This window comes from Lactuca saligna, chromosome 8 (assembly GCF_052625555.1).
Source record: "Lactuca saligna cultivar CGN05327 chromosome 8, ASM5262555v1, whole genome shotgun sequence".
In the NCBI taxonomy this organism is placed as follows: domain Eukaryota; kingdom Viridiplantae; phylum Streptophyta; class Magnoliopsida; order Asterales; family Asteraceae; genus Lactuca; species Lactuca saligna.
Window position 1 is genome coordinate 132,822,894 of NC_136424.1, and position 20,492 is coordinate 132,843,385.

The 20,492-nt window shown below is 33.5% G+C and overlaps 3 protein-coding genes across 5 annotated transcripts; 2 read left to right on the forward strand and 1 right to left on the reverse strand.

Moving 5' to 3' along the window:
• Positions 1-1,256: 1,256 nt before the first annotated feature.
• On the forward strand, positions 1,257-2,706 carry LOC145007965 (mannose/glucose-specific lectin-like). The gene is made up of 3 exons (XM_078966575.1): positions 1,257-1,559; positions 1,646-2,095; positions 2,212-2,706. The coding sequence occupies exons 1-3, from the start codon at positions 1,320-1,322 to the stop codon at positions 2,455-2,457; spliced, it is 936 nt and encodes a 311-aa protein (XP_078822701.1). The 5' UTR covers positions 1,257-1,319; the 3' UTR covers positions 2,458-2,706.
• Positions 2,707-10,060: 7,354 nt separating this feature from the next.
• On the forward strand, positions 10,061-12,217 carry LOC145008042 (mannose/glucose-specific lectin-like). Of its 2 annotated transcripts, XM_078966656.1 has the most exons (4): positions 10,061-10,255; positions 10,843-11,069; positions 11,156-11,605; positions 11,722-12,217. In XM_078966656.1, exons 2-4 carry the CDS (start codon positions 10,989-10,991, stop codon positions 11,965-11,967), a joined length of 777 nt encoding a protein of 258 aa, XP_078822782.1. In that variant the 5' UTR covers positions 10,061-10,255; positions 10,843-10,988; the 3' UTR covers positions 11,968-12,217. The 2 variants fall into 2 exon arrangements, with proteins under 2 accessions (XP_078822782.1, XP_078822781.1); XM_078966655.1 differs by lacking the exon at positions 10,061-10,255 and having other exon boundaries at positions 10,765-11,069.
• A 1,581-nt stretch (positions 12,218-13,798) lies between these two features.
• LOC145012481 (Haloacid dehalogenase-like hydrolase (HAD) superfamily protein) lies at positions 13,799-16,222 on the reverse strand. 2 transcript variants are annotated; one of them, XM_078971284.1, is made up of 4 exons: positions 15,880-16,222; positions 15,251-15,600; positions 14,872-15,078; positions 13,799-14,237 (listed from the first exon to the last, which is right to left on the reverse strand). In XM_078971284.1, the coding sequence occupies exons 2-4, from the start codon at positions 15,506-15,508 to the stop codon at positions 13,947-13,949; spliced, it is 756 nt and encodes a 251-aa protein (XP_078827410.1). In that variant the 5' UTR covers positions 15,509-15,600; positions 15,880-16,222; the 3' UTR covers positions 13,799-13,946. The 2 variants fall into 2 exon arrangements, with proteins under 2 accessions (XP_078827410.1, XP_078827409.1); XM_078971283.1 differs by having other exon boundaries at positions 15,985-16,221.
• Between the last annotated feature and the right edge of the window lie 4,270 nt (positions 16,223-20,492).

A 20,492-nucleotide genomic window follows, 5' to 3' on the forward strand; every position in this document is an offset into this window, starting at 1 on the left:
GCGTAGCACCTTTGAACATTGTCCTTAGGTTGCCATTTTTTAGAAACCACAGGTACTAATCATATTATTTTTAGCTATAACTACAACTATATTTATTTTTTGCAGTCTTCTAAGATTTTTGCAACTATAATTACAACTCATTTTGTGCGGTATGTTTTACCCAGGTCGTCGATCTCTCTCTCTCTTTTTCTCTCTCTCTCTCTCTCTCCCCTCTCTCTCTCTCCTTCGATTTTGCAACAACAAAATTCCAGTTCTTCTGGTTTCTGAGTAAGAAACTTTGCATTTATCGGTTCTTCCATAGTTGTTGGAACGAACAAAAATTGGAAAACCACAGGGTCCATTTGTGAAATTTTGTCTTTTAAGAATTTTGGTACACAGCCACAAAAGTCTTTTTACATAAGACTTAACAAAAATTCTAACAGTGTTAACCAAAAGGATCAAACTTGCAAGATTTTAAACCATAAGGAGCAATAGTGTCAACCAGAAGGACCAACCTTGCAAGATTTTAAAACCACAAGGAGCAGTAGTGTATCATCTTTCAACGTTGTCCTTAGGTTGCCATTTTTTTGAAACCACAAGTACTAATCACGTTATTTTTTCTATAAATACAACAGTTTTTAGGTTGGTTTGTAGGATTTCTGCAACAGTAAATACAACTCCTCTTGTTTTGTATTCTTTAACCAAGATCATTCGATCTCTGTTCTCCTTTCTCTCCTTCGATTTTGCAACAGCAAAATTCCAGTTCTTTTTGTTTTAATTTTTCGTCTCGTGTTCAATTCGCCCGACAACAGGACAATTTTCATTCTAACTTTCTTACAATGAGATCTGATCGATCCGGTCCGGTAGGATCAAACTCAAACTGATTTCCAGAAAAAACTTAGTAATTATTTAATAATTGAATTTATTATTCGCGATTAAATGACATATAATTCTCAATATTATTTGTGGATTTGATTATTTGTGTATTTACAAGAACTTAATCCCACAAGAGATCAACAATTACTCGAAAATTCTAGTATGTCTCGCACTCTTGTTTTTTTATTTGTGAGCAATCATTGAAGTTATGAAATATTTTTTTTTCATGAAAAATGCAAGGACAATTAAACTTTATCATCTAATTTTGATATGAATTAACCACCAACTTTTTTTAAACAGTGAACTTGAGGAAAACATGGTTTTGCTTCATGCTTTTTATTTCCATCTAAATTAACGATTCAAAATAGTTACGGTTAGCACGTATATAAGGAGCCATTGGTCATTCATTTGAGAGACACGCTTTCTTGTTTCATTTAAGTTATTTTATACTTACTGTGTCTCTCATGGCTGGAGTAGAAACTAGCAAAGTAGCAGGATTTATTCGAGTCGGAAAATGGGGAAGACAAAGTGGAGATCCTCAGAATGTATGGTCTTTTGAACTTGAGAAAGATCATAAATTGGTGAAGATAACCGTTGACCATGGTGATGTAATATACTCTCTCATGTTCACAACTAAATTTAGAGATGCTTTGCATAATTCTGACAAGTTTGGTGGTTGGAATGGTGGAGACACGGTTGCCGAGGTGAGTTGATCTCTTAACTCCACTAATCAATTAAGATGTAGCCATCTTTTTTATTAATCAATATTCTTGGTGGATTGATTAATCAGGTACTCTTTGACGAAGATGAGGAAATTGTTGAGGTTGGTGGATCCGTTGGTAGTAAAAGTGGTTTTCAAGTAATTTCGTCTCTATCTTTTAAGACAAACAAGAGGACACATGGACCTTTCGGCCATGCAACTGAAGATGTGTTTTCTTTACCATGGCACAAAGGCTCGTTAGTTGGGTTTTATGGGCTTGCTGGCTATTATATTGATGCCATTGGTGTGTATCTAAAAGCCGATGAGGAAATCATGCAGGTTGGAACATGGGGGAAAAATGAACCTGGAACTCCACAAAATGTTTGGTCGTTCCAACTTGAGAAAAAACATCTTCTGAAGAAGATAACCATTGATCATGGTGATCTTATATACTCTCTCATGTTCACCACACAATGTGGAGACTCAACACATACTACTCCAATGTATGGTGGTTGGAACGGTGGAGAGAAAGTGTCTGAGGTAAATAATTCATAAGTATTTAATCTTCAAGTTTCTTTATAATGATTGATATAACATATATGTATCTTAGTATCCTTAGTTATCTTTGATATGTATAATTTGTCATTCATGGTCAGGTAATATTTGAAGCTGGCGAGGAAATAACTGGCATCAGTGGAACAAGTGCATTATCAAGGGGAAGTGTTCCTGACTTACCTGTAATATCATCAATATCATTCATCACAAACAAGAAAACTCATGGACCTTTTGGTAATGTAAGAGGGACGCCTTTCCCTGTACCATGGGATGTTGGTTCTTTTGTTGGATTTTACGGGCTTGCTGGCTATTATCTCGATTGCATTGGTGTCTATTTGAAAGCTTGAGAGTTTGAAATAAGAATCAAATAACCTTTGAAATAAGTACGTACTATGAAATAAGGAACATATAACCCTTTGAGGTTATCATGTCTATTCAAAGGTTGCCGCCCATTACTATGTGATGCTATTGCTAGCTACTTTGTGTGTCATAGTCTGAAAATGATAGCCGTGTACTCATCATCATATCATATGCTATATCATGTTATTATAAATAAATATATCTAAATAAATTATATACGATGGATGTTTCATCAAGTCCCAGTCCAGATCATGCTACCATTTTGGTTTTCTTATCAATGGTTTCTATATATATATATATATATATATATATATATATATATATATATATATATATATATATATATATATATATATATCAAATGAGTAAAGGACAATAAACATTTGTCTCAGATAGCAGAGTTTGTAAAACGAGCTCAAAGTGAAGTCCCAACCAATCCAGATATTCAAATGATTTTATTATGTAGAGTAACACCTTATATTAAAATCAATCACTAGTATATAATGGGAATTAACATTTACAATAATTAATAAAGAACTAACATTAGTGACAAACACATTGAGATTTACGTGTAAAACCTAACAAGGAAAAAAAACATGGGCATTAGAGACCACCGAGAGCCATGAGCAAGGTTCTAAAAAGCTCGTTATGGTTCTAGGCGTCATGGCTCCAAGGCTTGTATCTGTCGTTAAGTTTTACCAAAATGTCGTTTTAATTAATATATGTGTATAAAATAGAATAATACTTGAAAATACATATAAAAATATTAATTATATACAAAATTGCTGCCTTAAGTCACGCATTACAACCGACGTGACTCGCCAAGGCTCGGAAAAACTTGAGGCTTGACATTGCCGCCAAATCACGTCGTACGTTATTTCAAACCTTTGGTGCGAGTGATAATAAATAATGTATACAATGCAAAGAAAAAAAAGAATAAATATAAGTACGTGTGCTAAGTATTGGGGAATTAAATGTGGAGTAAATATGTCAATAAAAAAATGTAGGGTAAATATGAGAGAAAATAAAATGGACCAACCATGGTTTCTAAGAATTAAGCTATGACTCTCTTATGAAACAAAAAATAAAATAGTTGTTTTAACTTGTATACACTTTTTGAAGAGTATATTGCAATTTTGGTGCCTATAGTTAGGTCAGATTCGTAAGTTTATTCAAATTTTTTAAAATTTGACAAGATGCATATCTATGGTTTAAAAAAATTACACTAATCTCTGGTCAATTTAAAAAGACCATTTTACCCTTTCTTTTATCTTTTTGTGTTTCTATTACATCGTACGGTCATACAGATTCAAATACATTGAATTATAAGATCTTGAGTTTTGTGCGGACCACTACTTAACAAATCTCTACACTTTGTTTTCAAAATAAATAATCATTGCCCAAAAGCATAACAAAACTTCATCAATGCATCAATCAACTAGGAAACACATATTGACCTCTTCAAAAGTAAAATGATTATTCTAGTCTCCTTTACTGAATGCCTACCAACTACTTGAAGTTTGAATAGCGGATACCGACTAAACTTGTAAACAAATCAAAATTTACTCGTAGGAATAACTTTTGTCATCTTATTCCCCAGATTGTCATGGATAGCAATTATGCTCACCTTGAAAACTCCTTTAGCAATAATTCCTCACAAAAAAATGATAACATACATCAACGTGCTTTGCACGATCATGGAACATTTCATGTCGAAAGAAAATTTATAGTTTGATTGTCGTAGTTAACAATGTCCACATTCAAGTCATCGGTAAGTTCACCAAACAAACCTTTAATTCCCTATCACATGTAAATTATTTTAGAAAACCCTTCACTTTGCATGATTGGCAAAAAAATACTTTTCGGTCACTATTACTTGTTAAAAAAAAAAATTCTTTGCTATTTTTGATATTGCATATCGATTTAGAATTCGATAAATGACTCAATTAAGAATTACTAAAAAGGCTCTATGTCATTCAAACAAAACACAATAGTACAAACAAAGTACATTTAAACATAACTACCAAGAATATCAACTATTGCCTTTTTCATACAACACCAATCATCTCCCTCACTAGTAAATCCAATCAATATAAAGAAGTCAAATATGGTGAGAAGTCAACCACTCTCGTGCCACCACAAGGTCCGGCAACACAGTGGCACCGGATTGAAGTAGATTGCCACTTTACTCGTGAGAAGGTTGAAGATGAAACCACCACCACACCTCACATTAGAAACAGAAGTCTGCTCGTTGATGTATTAACCAAAGCGCTACTTGGGAATCGAATCACTTATATTTGTAACAAAGTGAACATGATTAACATCAATGTTTCAACTTAAGGGGGAGTGTCAGAACCAACCGGCCCATTTAATCTTATGTACATACATAGAATAAGGTTTCCTTAGTGCTGAAAGTACTCATTTTGTCTAGTTTCTCTTTTATGTAATGTTATATATATATATATATATATATATATATATATATATATATATATATATATATATATATATATATATATATATATATATATATATATATATATATTAAGGCTTTAACCTCACATTAAAGTAAGAAATATATTCACAAATATGACTCCCTAATAAATAAAAAAAATTGGTCTTTTCCGGTAAGATATGTGTTTCCTAAAAAGCCGCAAAATCATATTTTTCGTGATGAATGGGGTGGAAAGACAATTGTGTCCCAAACCTCGTATATTTTTTTTCTCAAATTATTAATGTCTTTTAAATAATTTTTCTAAATTTCTTTTTTATTGTATTATTACTTTTTTACTGGATTATTATATATCAATAAATTTTATTTTTAATATATAGTATTTATGTATTAATAAATATTATTTTATTAGATTATTAATTTCTTTTAAATAATTATTTTTTTAATTACCTTTTTTATGGATTAATTGTTTTTTATTGAATTATTATATATTAATAAATATTATTTATAATTTATAATGTTTATATATTAATAATTATGATTTTATTGGATTATTAATTTCTTTTAGTTAATATTTTTAATTCATTGTTATTGGAATGATTCTTTTTTTTTTTGGAATACACCACCATCATCCTAATTTATTTTTAAAATAATTCATTTATCTCACCACTTGTTGGTGCATGGAAATGCTCCACAAATAATGAGTGATAGTTATGTTGTATTTTCCCTTTATTTGTATTGTTGGTGTTTATCTCTCCCTCCTATATAAAAGGAGAGTTGGATATTATTTACTTTAGCTAGCTCACTTTACTTTTCTTAGAGATTACTTTACTTCTCACAATGTAATCTAGAGAGAGAAAGTGGTGGGTTCTCCCACCGAGGGAGAGTTTCTCTCCCACCATGTTCTTCATGTTTCATTAATATTATTATTCTCTCTTGTTCTTAGTCTTTTTCATGAACTCATAATATGTTCTTTGTGTTCATACTTCCAAAAACACGATTAATCTCGAGATATCTTACTTCCGCACTCATTGTTTGTTATAAAAAATGGGTCTCTACAATTGGTATCAGAGTCGTACCTTGAAGATCTCACGATTAGTTCAAGGGAACGACTCCCATTCGGTGATTATCTTGTGATTTTTCCATGTTTTTGCAAGAAAAAAAAATGGGCTTCTTACCGGAATTTTTTTTATGAGTTCATTCTTAGTTCTATCTTAGTAAAAATAAAATGTTGCTGCTGCTCGTTCTATTTATTGCTGGAAAAAAGATGTTCTTAAAAGTTATTATTTTTTTGTTGTTGAAGAAATGAAGAAAAATGGGAGGATAAATTAATTTTGTGGTCTCCAAAAAGTTGAAGATGTGCTCCAGGCATTTTATTTATGCCTTGGAAATGAGACACAAAAATTATGGGCTTATTATTCTTGAAGATAATGGAGGAAAGTACTTTTTCTAGAAGATTTTTTTTCTACAGCATGTTTATTATGATCATCAAAAAGGTATGATATTCATACATTCTACCTTTTACTTGTTGATGTGAATCTTCAAATTAGTGTATATGGACGTGTTTAAGTGTTGGCATAAAGCATCTTGTCCTTGTTACTCTTTTGTGTAAAGAGTACTCCACTATTTGCTCCATCAAAAAGACAAAAACCATATAGCGTTGTCCAATCTCATCACCTTTTGTCCCTAAAACCCACCTGCACACTCTTCTTTTTGTCTTCCCAATACCCACTTGTTGACTTAAAATGCGTTAAAAAATATTCCCCTGAATCAAATATAAATAAATGGCCTTTGCGGTACCATTTTTCATGAAAAAATAGCATTTTCGTCACCTATTCAGCCCTTCTCGGAGCCCAGAACCGCAGCCAAAAACTTTCTACCGGAGCCTCCTAAGAAGCCTCCCCGCAACCCCTCTCAGACATTGGTCCGCAACCCCTCTCAGGCCTAGGACCGTAGCCTTCCCTTCTTCCTGGCTGAGGATCCGAAGCCTTCCCTCATAGCCTGTTGACCGCAGTCTGCTTACCGAAGTCCCCCCTTGCGGATTTCTCTCAGACCGCAGCCTCGGACCGAAGTCCTCGCACCTCAGTCAGCACCATTCACAATCACCTTCTTCTTACCGCAGCTTAGTTGTTACCTCGCATCCGCAGTCACGCCTTCCGTGCGCCCGCAACTAAATCAGTGCATCCACAACCAAGCTCCATCCGAAGCCATCTCCCCTGACACGCCACCCTTTCTCATCCGCAACTTCCCTAGACCCGCAACCCTTCTGCCTTCGGATTTCCTCCCTCCCCTCCTCCTTCTTCGCCCAGACCTCCCCCCCTCCCCCCCTTCTTCCTTTAGCCCTCCTCCTCCTCCTCCTCCCCCTCCTTCCCTCCTTTTTTTCTTCCCCTCCCCTCCTTTTTCCCTTCTTTTTTTTAAACCTCTTTTTTTTACTTTATTTTTTTTATTATTCAGTTTTTTTCTACATTATTTTTTTTACTTCAATTATTTTTTTTAGCCAATTTTTTTTTTTGCCAATTTTTTTTTTAACACCAATTTTTTTATTTAGCAATTTTTTTATTATAACCAATTTTTATTAAAACCAATTATTATTTTTAACACCAATTTTTGCCACCACCTACTCATGGATTGTCACATTGATTCATTTCAGGCCGGTTATTATTGGAAGAATATTCCTACCGCAGTCGGACTTCATATTATTTTTGTGATGCTTGCACCGCAACGGCGATTGATCAACAAAGTTGTTTCGCATTCTTCACATTATGGGATTTATGACTTGTTGCTTATGATTTTTGGTTGACGAATCATGTATCTTGAGCATGTGGACTTTACTCTTTATTAAAGGCCACTTCAAGTGTTCCGGCACCGCAGTTTGGATACTTGGATATATATATATATATATATATATATATATATATATATATATATATATATATATATATATATATATATATATATATATATATATATTTGGCACAACAGATTATTCTCAGCACAACTTTAGCAACTATGTCACCCGCCTCCTCATGACCGCAAGAGTATCTCTTTTACTCTGTCTCATTTCTTATCGAGACCCTTCATACATCTAAGGAGAGCTTCTCTATTAGCTCTTGGTATCCGACACTCTCCATCCGATGATTTGTTGATTTTTGATATACGGTCATTGGTTATCAAAAATAGGGAGAGAATATCATCCGGATTTGGTTATTATGATTGTTTGAGTTTGGATTTTTGAAGACTTTTGAAGACGATTATTTATTTAGTGATGCGATGTGGCACTTCTTTTTGGTCTTCACGGATCAAATTTTTAGCATTAATCGATGTTTTCTAATTCAATTATTTATTATTCGAACTCTACCACGGGATGATTTTGTGTTCACATCTGACTCGGTTCTTATGGTTTCACGAGTTTGGATTTGTGATATGTTGAAGACGAATATTATTTTGGCAATGCGACGTGGCACTTATTTTTGGTCCTTGGATCAAATTTTTGGCATTGCTAGACCATGTTTTTAGACTCACATTATTTTTATCCGGATTTCATTTTACAAATGCTTCACATTTTTAGCAGGTTATTCTTTGAAGAATTTTTGGTGTATTATGATTCGAGAACTCGAGATGTTTTTCAGACTTCTTGAAGCCGAAGTGTTTCTTTTATTGGATCTTCTACTTACTCATGGTGACCTTCTTCTTCCGGTGATTATGATTGGTTTGAAGATTTGGATCTTATTTTTTCTACTGCATTGGTTGTGCTTTGAGGCCGAAGACCTTCATTGTTAGAGATTCATGGCCAGTTTCAAACTTCACAGACACTTCAGAGTTTCAGAGACATTTCAGCACTTGATTTCATTTTATTACCACACTTGCTAGTCGGATTACTGTATTATAGCCTTGTATCACTTATCATATATCTCATCATTTGTAAGCATTTAGGGAGAGAATGTTGGTGCATGGAAATGCACCACAAATAATGAGTGATAGTTAGGTTGTATTTTCCTTTATTAGTATTGTTGGTGTATTTATCTCTTCCTCCTATATAAAGGGAGAGTTGGTCATTTCTTACTTTAGCTAGCTCACTTTACTTTCTTAGAGATTACTTTACTTCTCACAATGTAATCTAGGGAGAGAAAGTGGTGGGTTCTCCCACCCAGGGAGAGTTTCTCTCCCACCATGTTATTCATGTTTCATTAATATTATTATTCTCTCTTGTTCTTAGTCTTTTTCATCAACTCATAATATGTTCTTCGTGTTCATACTTCCAAAAACACGATTAATCTCGAGATATCTTACTCCGCACTCACCGTTCATTATAAAAATGGGTCTCTACACCACTATCGGACATAAACAAAGTCAAAAATTAAACAAGTTATAAAAAAAATAACTAAAATTGCTAGAAAGAATAACAACATAATATCAACTTGAAAAACAATAAACTAAAAACAACCTAATCGACATTCTATTTCGATTTTAATTGATTTATGTTAACTTACTTTGTATGACAATTTTATTTGTATTTTTAAATGATTATTTTTAATTTTGATTTTGTATGACAATTTGTAAGTTTTTATAATTATTTAGCAACTTCATCCATCGCAGTATCGAACAGTATGGTAATATGGTCATTTTTCATCATTCAGCTCAGTTAGATGTACAATCAAACAACATGTTTTCATTCTCAGTCACAAGCTTTTCAAAAACTTTCTCAAATAGCACTTTCCTCAACAACAACTATTAAATAGTACATCAGTGTGCTTGATTTTGAAACTACAAGAACCATCAATGTAACTATTTCCAAAGATATCCTAAAAGTACCATTTTTCGGAAAACCACAACACCATTTGTGAAGTTTTGTCTTTTAATAATTTAAGTATAAAGGCACAAAAGTCTTTTTACATAAGACTTAACAAGAAATTCTAATGGTGTTAACCAAAAGGACCAACCTTGCAAGATTTTAAAACCACAAGGACGTGTACCATCTTTCAACGTTGTCCTTAGGTTGCCATTTTTTAGAAACCACAAGTACTAATCACATTAATTTTGCTATCAATACAACTGCTTTTTAGGCTGGCTTCTATTATTTCTGCAACTATAAATACAACTCTTCTTGTGTTGTATTTTTTAACCCAGATCATTCGATCTCTCTCCGTTCTCCTTTCTCTCCTTCGAGTAATCAACCGTGTTTATCGTTTCTTCCATAGTTGTTGGAACGAACGATTATACGCCTTAAATCTTGTGATTTTACTTTGAAGCTTACAACCTAAAGTGACATAAAAACCTTTAAGGAAATGAGATTTTTTTTCAACAGATCCAAAGATCAGCGAACATCACATCAGGTTGGTTTTAATTTTTTGTCTCGTTATTAATTCGTCCGACAACAAGACAATTTTCATTCTACCTTTCTTACAATGAGATCTGATCGATCCGGTCCAGAAGGATCAAACTCAAACTGATTTCCAGAAAAAAACTTGGTAATTATTTAATAATTGAATTTATTATTCGCGATTAAATGACATATAATTCTCAATATTATTTGTGGATTTGATTATTTGTGTATTTACAAGAACTTAATCCCACAAGAGATCAACAATTACTCGAAAATTCTAGTATGTCTCGCACTCTTGTTTTTTTATTTGTGAGCAATCATTGAAGTTATGAAATATTTTTTTTTCATGAAAAATGCAAGGACAATTAAACTTTATCATCTAATTTTGATATGAATTAACCACCAACTTTTTTTAAACAGTGAACTTGAGGAAAACATGGTTTTGCTTCATGCTTTTTATTTCCATCTAAATTAACGATTCAAAATAGTTACGGTTAGCATGTATATAAGGAGCCATTGGTCATTCACTTGAGAGACACGCTTTCTTGTTTCATTTAAGTTATTTTATACTTACTGTGTCTCTCATGGCTGGAGTAGAAACTAGCAAAGTAGCAGGATTTATTCGAGTCGGAAAATGGGGAAGACAAAGTGGAGATCCTCAGAATGTATGGTCTTTTGAACTTGAGAAAGATCATAAATTGGTGAAGATAATTGTTGACCATGGTGATGTAATATACTCTCTCATGTTCACAACTAAATATAGAGATGCTTTGCATAATTCTGACAAGTTTGGTGGTTGGAATGGTGGAGACACGGTTGCCGAGGTGAGTTGATCTCTTAACTCCACTAATCAATTAAGATGTAGCCATCTTTTTTATTAATTAATATTCTTGGTGGATTGATTAATCAGGTACTTTTTGACGAAGATGAGGAAATTGTTGAGATTGGTGGATCCGTTGGTAGTAAAAGTGGTTTTCAAGTAATTTCGTCTCTATCTTTTAAGACAAACAAGAGGACACATGGACCTTTCGGCCATGCAACTGAAGATGTGTTTTCTTTACCATGGCACAAAGGCTCGTTAGTTGGGTTTTATGGGCTTGCTGGCTATTATATTGATGCCATTGGTGTGTATCTAAAAGCCGATGAGGAAATCATGCAGGTTGGAACATGGGGGAAAAATGAACCTGGAACTCCACAAAATGTTTGGTCGTTCCAACTTGAGAAAAAACATCTTCTGAAGAAGATAACCATTGATCATGGTGATCTTATATACTCTCTCATGTTCACCACACAATGTGGAGACTCAACACATACTACTCCAATGTATGGTGGTTGGAACGGTGGAGAGAAAGTGTCTGAGGTAAATAATTCATAAGTATTTAATCTTCAAGTTTCTTTATAATGATTGATATAACATATATGTATCTTAGTATCCTTAGTTATCTTTGATATGTATAATTTGTCATTCATGGTCAGGTAATATTTGAAGATGGCGAGGAAATAATTGGCATCAGTGGAACAAGTGCATTATCAAGGGGAAGTGTTCCTGACTTACCTGTAATATCATCAATATCATTCATCACAAACAAGAAAACTCATGGACCTTTTGGTAATGTAAGAGGGACGCCTTTCCCTGTACCATGGGATGTTGGTTCTTTTGTTGGATTTTACGGGCTTGCTGGCTATTATCTTGATTGCATTGGTGTCTATTTGAAAGCTTGAGAGTTTGAAATAAGAACCAAATAACCTTTGAAATAAGTATGTACTATGAAATAAGGAACATATAACCCTTTGAGGTTATCATGTCTATTCAAAGGTTGCCGCCCATTACTATGTTATGCTATTGCTAGCTACTTTGTGTGTCATAGTCTGAAAATGATAGCCATGTACTCATCATCATATCATATGCTATATCATGTTATTACAAATAAATATATCTAAATAAATTATATACGATGGATGATTTCATCAAGTCCCAGTCCAGATCATGCTACCATTTTGGTTTTCTTATCAATGGTTTCTATATATATATATATATATATATATATATATATATATATATATATATATATATATATATATATATATATATATCAAATGAGTAAAGGACAATAAACATTTGTCTGAGATAGCAGAGTTTGTAAAACGAGCTCAAAGTGAAGTTTCAACCGATCCAAATCTTCAAATGATTTTATGATGTAGAGTAACACCTTATATTAAAAGGAATCACTCGTCGAGAATTAACATTAACAATAATTAATAGAGAACGAATATTAGTGTGTTTGATTTGATTTACATTTAAAACCTAACACGGAAAAATAAACTTGGGCATTAGAGATACCTAGAGCCGTGAGTGATAATAATTAATGTATAAAATATGAAGAAAAATAAGAGAAATATAAGTAGGGAAGTGATTCGTACACAACAGTTTTTTGCTATACACAACAATTAATACATTATAGAGTTGTACAATACAACACTTTAAAGCACAAATTGTTGTGTACGAATCAGTTCCCATATAAGTATGTGGGCTAAGTATTTGGGAATTAAATGTGGAGTAAATATGTCAATAAAAAATATGGGGTAAATATAAGAGAAAATAAAATGGATGAACCATGGTTTCTAAAAATTAAGTTATGACTCTTACGGAACAAAAATAGTTATTTTAACTGATATATAGTTTTTGAAGAGTAAATTACAATTTTGATGTTTATGGTTTGGTCAGATTTGTACTTTTAGTCCAATTTTTAAAAACTTAACAAGATACATCCTTATGGTTTAAAAAATTACACTACTCCCTAGTCCATTTAAAAATATCATTTTATCATTTCTTTTATCTTTTTGTGTTTCTATTACACCGTACGGTCATACAGATTCAAATACATTGAGTTATAAGATCTTGACTTTTGTGCGACCATTACTTAACAAATCTCTACACTTTGTTTTCAAAACAAAAAATCATTACCCAAAAGCATAACAAAACTCCATCAATGCATCAATCAACTAGGAAACACATATTGACCTCTCCAAAAGTAAAATGATTATATCTAGTCTCCTTTACTCAATACCTACCAACTACTTGAAGTTTGAACTACCAACTACTTGAAGTATGAACAGTGGATACCGATTAAACTTGTAAACAAGTCAAAATTTACTCGTATGAATAACTTTTGTCATCTTATTCCCCAAATTGTCATGGATAGAAATTATGGTCACCTTGAAAACTCTTTTAGCAATAATTCCTCAAAAAAAAAAAAAAAAAAAAAAAAACGATAACATACATTAACGTGCTTTGCACGATCATGGAGAAAATATGTAGTTTGATTGTCATAGTTAACAATGTCCACATTCAAGTCATCACTAAGTTCACCAAACAAACCTTTAATCCATATCACATGTAAATTATTTTAGAAAACCCTTCACTTGGCATGATTGGCAAAAAAAAAAAAAAACTCAGTCACTATCACTACTATCACTTGTTAAAATATTTTGTTCTTTGCTACTATTGATCTTGCATATCGATTAAGAATTCGATAAATGACTCAAGTAAAAATTACTAAAAAGGCTCTATGTAATTCAAATAAAACACATTAGTACAAACAAAGTACATTTAAACTTAACTACCAAGAATATCAACTATTGCCTTTTTCATAGAACACCAATCATCTCCCTCACTAGTAAATACAATCAATATAAAGAAGTCAAATACGGTGAGAAGCCAACCACTCTCGTGCTGCCACAAGGTCCGGCAACACAGTGGCACCGGATTTCTTCCAGTCCAAGGCATCCGGAGTTTTAAAGCGGTCCAACAACAATGCATGCATCCCAATACTCTTAGCAGGTAAATAGTCTTTTCGCATGCTATCTCCAATGTGCAAAGCTTCTTCGGGTGCTATATTTCCCGCCCTTTCTAAAGCAATTTTGTATAGTTTCGGGTCCGGTTTTTCAATGCCCTCAAGGCCCGAAAATACACCGAAATCCCATTCGGATCCCTGAGTTCCAAACGCCAACAAAACTATTTTATTGTATCACGTCGTTTTGTTAACACATTAAAATGTAACCTATATGTGAGTGTTTCTTTTTGAATTAATACAGACACGACTTAATACAAAAAGTCAAGGAAAACATGCTTTTTAACTTTTTAAATATCATTTATCATGACCACATTTTCACTTTCGGGAAAAAGAAGTGATTTTTTATATATTTTCATTTCTATTACAATATTTTACTTTTGAAGGCAATCGACTTTAAAAAATCTACCAAAATATAGCATTGTACTTCTAGTTTTTTTCCTTAATAAGTAATTGTACTTTGAAAAATCTTCCTAGTTATAGCAGTGAAAATCGCTTTCTTTTTTGGATATCATTGCTATATTTGGAAAGATTAACTAAAGTACAACGTTGTAATAAGATCATATGAAAGTAGAATACTATATGTAACAAACAAATGAAAGCAAGTTGCTATTTTTTGTATTCAATCCTAAAAACATGACCAAGTCACAGTACTAGAACCCTAAAATTCATTCAAATTTCATGGTTTTTGCTTCTAATCTTTCTACATTGACCAAAATATGATGGAATTGACTATGTTAAAAGCTATATTTCAAAAGAAAACAAAACAACTAACCTCATGTAAGCCTAGAGCTGGAAGAATTACATCTGGATACCTGTATTCTGCATTGCTAACAATTCCAACTGTCACACCTTGTGAACGAATCCATCTTAAAAACGGTTGAGAATCAGGGAATACTGTGTAAGGTGCAGCAGAACCAAAGGTGGAGTATATACGCCTGAATACTTTCTCAAATGTCTCTTCATCGAAATCATATCCTGCCTAAACAAACATTCCATACAAAAGGGTAAAATGGTCATTTACTCCCAATTCCCATTCCACAACAAACCAAAAGCACAACCAGTTTTGTCATGTCATGTCTAACAGATGAATCAAAGAAGTGATTAAAAAGTTCATAAAAGGTTAATCATATGATATTATCATATATTCATACCTTGATAAATGAATTTTTCACACATGTTTTCCACCATACAATGTTGGGCATTTTCTCAGCATGTCCAAAACATGGATATTTTTTTGCCATTTCTGTGTATGCGATTTTAAATCCATCATGAACCCTTTTGTAATCTGGACATGGAAGCCCTACAGATTTAGCAGCCATACAATAGTAGTCACCAAGCTCTCCCTTGTAAGCCATTAAAGTGCCAGTAACATCCACAGTGATGCATCTCAACTTTGTTATGATCGACATATTTGAAGCCGAAAGTTTGGGTTTTTTTTCTTTTAATCGAGATGATAGAACAAGAGCATTTAGATGATTATGTTCCACAAATCAAGTAGTTCCTGCATTTGAATGGAATGGAGCATTATGAAATAGTGAAAGATCTTGTTTGTTTGCCATGTAAGAAAGGAATCTGATTCTACTTTTTCATCCCCTCATGGAATGGACAAATAAAATGACGAACAAAATCAAATTTAATGATTTAGTCAACACATCGTTTCATCCCAGGTCAAACCGGAATCGATCGAATGCAAATGCAATAAACCATTCTTCCTCAAAATCAAATACAAGTAAATTTTCAAATCGAGCAACAGTAACAATAAAAAAACATAGATAGTTACCGATCAATCGATGTTTCGTGCTTGAAGTTAGCTCGAATAGTCAAAAGCCCACAAAAGAATAGAGAGATGAAATTGAGAAAAGATGGAGTTAAGTTGAGTAAATACCCAGAAGTTGAAATGGAGGAAGAGAGAATCTCAGTTGCTTCGTTTAAATCGCCATTGAAAGAAACGAAAGAGCTTTGGTTGTTTTTTCATACAAGGCACATCGAGTTAAATAATGATAATGATTCGATGGACTTCTTTTCGATTCCTTCAACAGTAGTACTCTTGGACGCTTTCCCGCGGCGCCCGGAGGTGAAACGAGGGGTGGTGATGGTGATGGTGATGTTTGCCCGAGAGATAGAATTTGCTGTTTTCCGAGAGATAGAATTTGCTCTTGCTGGCTATGGAGGTAAGGTTGTTACATAAAAGGTCCCTATGATCTCGATTTGTTTCTATTTTTACCCACTTTTACTTCTGCTTTTCATGCTACACCATGTTCTTGCTTCATGTGGATAAAAAATGAATAAGGAAAAAAGGTTTAAGAAAATAAATTAAGTTAATTTATTTTTTTCATTAAGGTTATTAAGTTAAATAAAAATCACCTAAATATGTTCAAATAAAAATGTACAATTTGACTATTTTGTGGTTAATTTTATCATGTTTGATATTATTGTCAATTAATGGAAGTTGGGGGGCTGCAATGTATTTTCAGAGTTTATTTGAGAAAACCGTGGACGCAATCCATGCCTCCGGTTTTGTTTAAAAATCACAATAATGACTAATGAGCGTCAAGTTTTAGGCTCAAAGTAAACTTAAAACAGCACGTTTCTAGGTAGGGTGGATTAAGATGTAAAACAAATTTTATTATTTTAATAATTTTGCTACATATAGACATGCTATAATTGATTTAAAGCGTAATGTAGCAAAAGGCTTATACTAATTAAGTGCAATAACATATTCAATAAGATAAATTTGAATTTTTTATTGAACATTATTAGTTTTAATATTCTATAATGATTGGTAAAATAGGATTATTTAGTCCTATTGTTAAAATATCAAAGGGAAGCAATTTGTTGGAAGTAAAGATGTTTGAAAAACAAATGAATACGAACTCTAAAAATGCAACAAAACAACTAGCTCATAAAAGAGGAAGAAAGGTTTTTTCTTTCTTAGTTCTTATAATTATTATTTATTTGTATTGACAATACGATGGTTGATGTAATAGCTCAAATATGAAAGAGAAACTGTGATTATAAATTTATTTGTTTGTAACTTTTTATTTAATATTTAGGAAGAGCATGACGTTATTACATTGGTTACACATCACATTGAAAGTATTTTCAACGCACTTATTAATATTGTTGTGTACTTGAATACGGGATCCATTAACTTATTTGAACTACAGTGGAAAAAAGTTTTTGGGCAATTAACTCCAATCCTATACAAATGAGACATTTTGTTGTAATAGGTTAATTTCAACAAAACTTTTAATTTTCATGATTTTTGGTTTAAACTAAAAAGTTTTTTTTACCAATTAAGATCGATCATTTTTTCAAAAACATTTTTTTGACCTTTATGTTTGAGTCGCGCAGACAGCACGTAGATGCTTAGACGTATGCTCTTACAGATCGTTTTTTTTAAAGATCGTAAACCTAAAAAGGTATGTGTGTCATCTTCTTAGTATCAAGATTCATTTCTTATTTTATTCTATAGTAAATTATACGAATAATCTATGTGGTTTGAGGTAATTTGTATTTCGGTTCCATACTTCTTTTTTTAACTCGGATGATTCTTAGAATTTATTTTTGTTGCGCATTAGGTCTCTCACAGACATAAAAACACTATATTTCCCTTATTGAATATTTTTTTAATTTATTTATTTTTTTATTATTTACTTAAATCTTTTGTTTACTTGATTATTGGGAACCATTGTTCTTATCCAACCATTATCCTCCATCATTCATGTAACACCCGTTTTCCGGAATAGATCAATCTAGGGCATAAATGAGTCAAAGACATGGTTTTTGGGGAAAAATCATGTGTCACGATATGAGAACGCGTATCTGAAAGAGTGTCATGATGTGACTATTGTTGCAGTCCAAACTCATAATCTTTTAGGGTTTCCTTCGTATTTAAGTCTCTTAATCACGAATTTAAAGTTTCATTTCCAGCCTCCATCACCTCCAAACAACCAATTGGCCAAACCATAGACCTCTTGAAGCTCTTGAGCTCATTTTGCAAGCTTTTGGTGGTTTTGAAGGAAGAAGAATAAATTTTGGTGCTTAGTTTCTCTAAGTAATCCCTTATCATCCGTGTATGTAGCTGTCTAGACTTGTTGTAAGTCCTCAAACTCTCATCTTTTTGTTGTATGCTTCTTGGATTTAGATTTTATGCCATATTTGCCTCATTAGTGAAGTTGGAATGGGTAGAAGAGATTAATTTTGCAACATTATGATTTTTTCAGAGTCTCAAGAATATTATATCTGATAGATCTAGGATGTGGTTGTGGTTTGGGGACCTTGCATGAACTTAAGGTCATATTTCATCTTTGGACCTAGATTTGGGAAAGGACATGAATAGGGCATGCATGTCCATAAAGTTTATATTCTTAGGGATCATTAGGGTCCCTACACCCCTTCTGGAAGTTTTGGATTTGATACTTTAAGGATTAAGTGCTTAATCGTTTACTCTAGGCCTTAAGTTACCATTAAGGACCTAGGTTTAGAGATCTTGGCTAATTGGGATGTCTTGATGGATGGGATGTCTTAATGGATAAAGTTGGAAACTTTATCCATCAAGACTTTGGGAAGAATCAGATCTGAGATTTGGAGCTCGTGGATTGGATAGAAAATATCTTAATCCATTAAGCCGTTGAAACCTAGTTTTCATGACGTAACGTCTTAGCTATCACGACGTGACGGTTAGGGGATACGCGACTATTTTGTCCTTATCATGTCACGATGTAAACAATAGGAGGTCTCGATGTTATGGCTCTTAGAAGTTGACTTCGACAGTTGACTTTTTCACTTGGATTGACTTTTGGTCAAAGTGCTATTTGTAGAGTATAGACTAAGGGTGGACCTTATCTGATTCAATAGGTGTGCTGTAGCACCGACTGCGTGACAGTTAGTTGTGGGTTATCTGAATACGTGAGACAGTTGAGTCTTCTCACTATACTATGTAGGGTGCTAGTTTTCTTTGTGACTCTTACACTGGTATACGGGGTCGGGCCCGTTGCATGCCGGGATGGCCCTATTTCATGTTGGTTTGGGCCCGTTTGTATGCTAGTTTGGGCCCATTTGCATGTTAGGTTGGGCTTGTTAGTATGCAGGGATGGGCCCGTTGAGATGTTGGGTTGGGCATGTTAGAATACTAGGTGGGCCCATTGTATGTTAGGTTGGGCCCGTTGTATGGTATGTGGTATTTTGGGGAACTTACTAATCTTCATGCTTACGGTTTGTGGTTTAAACATTTTCAGGTACTTCCAGTTTCAAAAGGGAAGGGCCCGGATCGACTGCATAGCATCTCATGATGGCTTTTCTACACTGATTATATTTGTTTTACTATGATGTTTGGAAGATACAATTTACTCTGATTGTATTGGAACAAATGGTTGAATGCAATTGAGGGTTTAAAAGGAAAATTTATATGACTATTTTTGGGACATTACAGGTTGGTATCAGAGCCTTAGTTGAAGGGATTCGGACACACTTTTGGGTGTTTCTGAACTCAAACTGAGGAATTGATAAACTTTCTAAAAGAAAATAAGTTTTCTTAAAAGGTTTTTGCAAAGAAAGGGGTGTGATACGTGCAATCAGCCGAGCTCAAGTAAGTGAATCCCAAAATACACATACATGAGTATTATGTTTAGTATGTTATTATATGAATTGCATGATAGAGTAGGGCTAAGGATACCTTCAAGAATCTCATGATAGAATTGCCTAAATTAGGTGATGCCTTGTAGCCTAAGAGGAATTGGAATGTTAAGTATTACTTGGAACCTATATTGGCAGAGTTAATTGCTAAGTGTATGTTTAAAAATTGTATAAAATTAGGATCATATAGCCTTAAATGATTGATTTTGTGACGCCCCATTTCTGGTATGTGATTTAAATAAAGTAATTTTCATTTCTTAAGGGGTACTCGACGAGTCAGTAGCCCTACTCGTCGAGTTGAGACGGGATTTGCACGCGGTTTAAGTTGGCGACTCGATGAGTCCATATTCTCGGACTCGGCGGGTCTGCCAGTCTGGATGAAAACCTAATTTCAAGGGTTTACACCCTATTTAAACGTCATTATAGCCCCAAACCAGCCTCCTCCACTTCCCAGAGACTTATTCCCGAAACCCTAGCCTCCTTAAAGTGTGTGTGAGTGATCTTTGCCTTGTGAAGGAACCTTTGGTGCATTTTGGAGCAAGGAGAAGAAGGAGAAGGTAGAAGAACTCAAGGAAGAAGAAGTAGATCCAGAATACACTCCTCTTTGGCCATCCCTTCTAGTAATGAAGCTTCCATCTTGATTATTGTGCTAATAGATCTAGTTTGTCCCCAAATTATTGGTTTTAAGCTCAAAAACCCCAAATCCTTTGTGATAAAGCATTGTGATCGAGTCATATCTTAGATCTAACCTCTCTT